We start from the raw sequence: 4833 nt of genomic DNA, 5'->3' as shown, positions 1-4833 counted from the left end.
CTGGCAGAGGAGCTATTGCTCAGCTCCTCCTGCCCGTCCCACCATGACCCCCCTCTGTGTTCTCCTCCTTTTACATTTTTTTCATAAAAGCCATTTCAGAGCTGAAGCTGTGGCCATGTATGAAGGTTGGAGCCCCACAGAAAAAGATCCATGCACAGCTAGCAGCACTGAGCTAATTTTCTTTCTTTTTCTTGCATGAACAGAACTTCTTACCCCACACCTCCCCTGCCAGTATTAACACTGACAGTGTGATTTCATCTGCCTTTTCCTTCTTCCTGCAGTTCTGCCACCCCCCACTGCTAGCACACCACCCTGCCTGACAAGTGGAAAGGAAAATCTGTATAACCACCAAAAAAGTCACGTTTTTTGAGTCTGAAAGTACTTGGAGAGTACTTTTTGAAGTGGAGAGACAAGAGCCAGACCTACCTCCCACGTCCAAGTCCACCTTATAGTTGACAAAATGGGTGTGTACGGTACCCAGCGTGTGCTCCCAAAGCCTATTGCCGTATCTCAGGCCATCCCCATGAAGAAAGGATGAGCTTGGGTACCCCGTGGCCTGCACCTTGCCCTCCATGGCCCCGTTCTGGTAGAAGATGAAGTCCCACACATAGTCATAGTTGCCCACAGTGGCAATGGACCGAACGACCAGAGCGGAGTTGACCAGCCCCCCGTAGTAGAGCGACTGCAAGTTGGAGTAGTGGCGCCTCAGAGGGGAGCCCAGGTTCTGCTCAAAGATGCAGAGCGAAGCTTTCCCCTTCCTGGGCCTCAGGCTCTCAGACAGAGAGTGTGTGTCCACGTAGGTGGCCAGGCGGATGTCAAACAGCCGCAGGCCCGTGCTCACGCTCATCCCAAAGGCAAAGCTCCAGGCCTGGAAGAGGACGTGGTTGTTCCTGACGCTGTAGCGGGGCCCCTGCGGCTCGTACTGCACTGGGAACAGCGCGGCCGCAGGCGCCCGAGGCTTCATGGACGAGAAGTCCCCATCCCACGGTGCCTTCCTCACCTTCTCCACGCTGATACGACCCTGCACATAGGCACTCTCCAGATGAACCATGTCCCTGTAGTACTGCCCATTGTAGAAGACCCTGCTCACCGCCCACTGCGAGATGTCCAGGCTGCTGTGGTCCACCAGCACCTCCAGCCCCACCGGGTGCACAAAGAATCCACTCACGTTCTGAAACAGGACGAACCAGGTGACCCGATCTCCAGACTGGAATCCATGAGGGACTGTGGTCTGAAATGCCACATTGGTTCTGTCATACTCAAAGACTTCTTTGAGGAAGGTCGGTGCTGCAGCAAATGCCACCGTCTCCAAGAACACTCCCAGCTGCTTGTACTCGCTGCCCAGCATTGGTCTGCGGTGGTAGGGCACCTTCCCCCCGTACTTCTGCACCGTCACGTCTCGGTGGTACACTGGCGTCGGCAGCGGCCCCACCACGTACTCGGTGATGTTGGGGTCTGCCTGGTTCCCAAAGTACAGCACAGCCAGCGCCTCCCGGGCGGGACGAGCCCCCCCCGCGGCCAGGAACCGCAGCACCTCTGCCTTGGCGGGGACCTGCAGATCCACGGAGGCGATGCAGTTGTCCGAGGGTTTGGCACGCGAGGCCTCAACCAGCGGCACCCCGAGCTTTCCCTGCAGGTACCGCACCACCTGGGACATCTCCTCAGGTGTCAGGTCAGCAAAGACCAGGCTCTGGCTCATGGATCCTGTCTTCTCCACAACACTGGGCTGGGATTCACAGCTGGGCGATTGCCTACCCCTGCTCAGCAGCATGCAGGAGAGAATGAAGATTATCACTGCAGCCCCAACCAGGAGAACGTAGGGAAGTTTGGGGTTCATCACTCCGAGTGCAGTGACAGCACATGCAGTTTGGCTGAAGAATCCAGAGCACGTCCCTCACCTGCAGACCAAGGTCTTTATTCATTTGCAACTGTGGGCGTAACGGCGACGCTTGTGAGGTGGGGAGGGAACCTGTAGCTCCCGTGGGGCTCCGAGAGGAGATCCCAGGTCCCAGCCAGTTTGGGTTTTTTCCTCCCCACCCCAGATGCACCAAAGGAGCCAGCCAGGGAGCCAGTGCCTGGCTCACTCACCAAGCTACTGATGGGTTTCTCCGCTGCAGGGTGACACCACAAAGAGCCCCAGTCTCATCCAGCCTAGGGGCCTTTGCTTCTTTCAGTGTCTCCCAGGATGCCCCATCTCCTGTGGGAGCATGGTGATGCCGCGGGGGAAGGCTCAGCCGGCCTGGTCCTTCTGCACCCAGTGCCCCTGGACCAGCCCCACTCCCCTGAAGGGTTGGTCTGTGCTGGCACAGCCCGAGACCCGCTGGCTCCCAGCACCTCCACGTGCCAGTTCTTCCTGTCACCATTCTCTGTTGCCTCCATGTCCTTCCCAGCCCTGAAGGAAGGGACCTGGCAGCTCCAGCCTGGCTCTGGCTGTGGGCAGACCAGAGGCAGCTCTCTGGTGAGAAAAGGCAGCACTTGCTGAATCATCCCAGTCCCATTCCAGCAGGCGAGATCTTTGCACAAGAGCTACCACGGACAGAAATGGTGTGAAGGGGCTGCTCCAGCGTGGCCATCAGCTCCTGCAAGGCTCCCCCATGGCACCTGGCCCCATGCAAGGCAGTGACACACCACCGACAGCGAGGATGCCTTTTTGGAGATCAGGGTCCACCAAACACCCTCCTGCTGGGGAGAGTCTGAGGCACAGGCAGGAGGGGCCAGAACCACCACAGCACTGCAGCAATTTACCCCATCTGCATTTGTGTTAATTTAGGAATTATGTTTTCATTCTCACTTCCAACTAGGCAATAATTGCCCTTTTTCCCTGCAAGCCCCACAGCCTCAGATCAGGATCCAAGAACCTGTGTGGGGCATGACCCACTTTAGCTGTGACACAGCTGTGCCCTCCCAGTGCTGGAAGGTAGGGCTCCTGCAGGAACTTCCCAAGCTCCCTGCATGGCCCCAAGCCCTCTTGCCTGGAACACAGCTCCCCTCTCACCACAGGGAACAAGTCTGAGATTTACACAACTCTACGCCAGAGCGTTTTGCAGCAGTCAGGGCTCAGGGTCTGTAACCAGAGAGGGGCACTGAGGGACATCGAAGTCACAGAAAAGGACCTTGCCCCCACACAGGAACTGTATTTTAGCACGTTCTCGAGCCTTGCTTTCAGGAAGGAACCAGCATCAGCCCCGATTTTGACCGTAACAACAGCAGCAGCACCTTTCCAGGCCATACAAACCCCTGCATCACAGGCAGGTACACAGGAGGGCGTGAGCAGGGACTGAATGCTTGCTCTGGAGTTATCTGCAGCTTGACCAACATAGTTCTGAGGTTACTTTCCACAATCCAGGAGACAGCCTGGATCCCTGGGGCTGCTTTTCTCTTTGGGCTGGTTCAGATGTAGCCACTGCCCACCAGCGACCTCTTTGGTCCTGTGCAGATGTAAAACATTTTCCCTCTGCCTTTCCCAGAAGTGGTTTTCAATAACAGATGCCGTGTCCCCACTGTCCCCGGACGGCAGGTACTGCAACAGCCGTCTGTGGGGGAGCAGAGGTGCCCCTGAGGCTGAGCATCGCTGCACTCTCAGGGGTGGCTGCCAGCACTTCACTGTGAGCAAGGGGCTGCTCCTGGGCTCAAATAACCCTGTGCAGACATCCACTGCCAGCCTGTGCCTGCACATGGGAGCAGGGCAACTCACCGGGTTGCTGTAGCAGCTTTGCAGCCCAAGACTTGGGATCCAAGGCTCGAGTGTTTCCGCAAGAGAAGAAGGGGATAGAGCTGCAGGGGCTCAGCCCCACGGAGCACCAGGACAGCTGCCCTGCTTTACGTGGGGCAGTGAGACACGAAGAGGATTTTCCCAAGGGAGATGGAATGCCAGGAACAGCACCGGGCGCTGCGAAAGCAGGCTCACACTGTCTGCGCTCAGACAGGGCCAACTCCCTGTCTGCCCGCTCATGCCTATGGCAACACACACCGTGCCAGACGTGAGGCCTCAAGGAAACACAAACATTTTTCAGCTGCTACCTTTCATACTTTCCCTGAGCTGAACACAGAGCTCCCAGAAATTCCCATTGAGTGCTTTCCACTCCATGACCTTGACAGACTGTTTTACATATCGAAAAACATTTTTGCAGTGAAATAAGAGGTTAGGAGATTAAAGAAGCAGAGTTCTGATGTCACTTATTAGGGACTGTATGGACAAGGAGGCAAACCTCAAAGCTCTGGGGTTTATCAGTACAATGGAAGGCATTGAAAGAAGATCCAGACCTACCTCCCACGTCCAAGTCCACCTTATAGTTGACAAAATGGGTGTGTATGGTACCCAGCGTGTGCTCCCAAAGCCTATTGCCGTATCTCAGGCCATCCCCATGAAGAAAGGATGAGCTTGGGTACCCCGTGGCCTGCACCTTGCCCTCCATGGCCCCGTTCTGGTAGAAGATGAAGTCCCACACATAGTCATAGTTGCCCACAGTGGCAATGGACCGAACGACCAGAGCGGAGTTGACCAGCCCCCCGTAGTAGAGCGACTGCAAGTTGGAGTAGTGGCGCCTCAGAGGGGAGCCCAGGTTCTGCTCAAAGATGCAGAGCGAAGCTTTCCCCTTCCTGGGCCTCAGGCTCTCAGACAGAGAGTGTGTGTCCACGTAGGTGGCCAGGTACGGGCAGTCGACCCCTCGCACCAAGGGGGAGGTGTAGCGCCCCAGGCCAAAGCTGCCGTCCATGTAGCGCGTGGACATCCCTCCCGGGCAGTTGGAGCCGTACACTGACAGCGCCTCTTGCACGCTGATTTCATAGGCAACCCTCTCCCCCTTGTGTCGGATGTCAAACAGCCGCAGGCCC

The 4833-nt window shown here is 56.8% G+C and overlaps 1 protein-coding gene across 1 annotated transcript in view; it reads right to left on the bottom strand.

The window, feature by feature from the left end:
• Positions 1 to 4252, bottom strand: part of LOC103624470 (membrane primary amine oxidase) — an 11001-nt gene extending 6749 nt beyond the window's left edge. The window contains exons 1-2 of the mRNA XM_008643746.2: positions 1244 to 4252; positions 662 to 682 (exon numbers count right to left, since the gene is read on the bottom strand). Of these exons, the coding sequence (XP_008641968.1) occupies positions 662 to 682; positions 1244 to 1837 (615 nt within the window). The 5' untranslated portion in view covers positions 1838 to 4252. The remainder of the gene's footprint in view (positions 1 to 661; positions 683 to 1243) is intronic.
• Between the last annotated feature and the right edge of the window lie 581 nt (positions 4253 to 4833).

This window comes from Corvus brachyrhynchos, unplaced genomic scaffold, assembly GCF_000691975.1.
Source record: "Corvus brachyrhynchos isolate BGI_N302 unplaced genomic scaffold, ASM69197v1 scaffold30, whole genome shotgun sequence".
In the NCBI taxonomy this organism is placed as follows: domain Eukaryota; kingdom Metazoa; phylum Chordata; class Aves; order Passeriformes; family Corvidae; genus Corvus; species Corvus brachyrhynchos.
The sequence above is the reverse complement of the archived record's forward strand: the minus strand, read 5'-3'. Positions and strand labels throughout refer to the sequence as shown.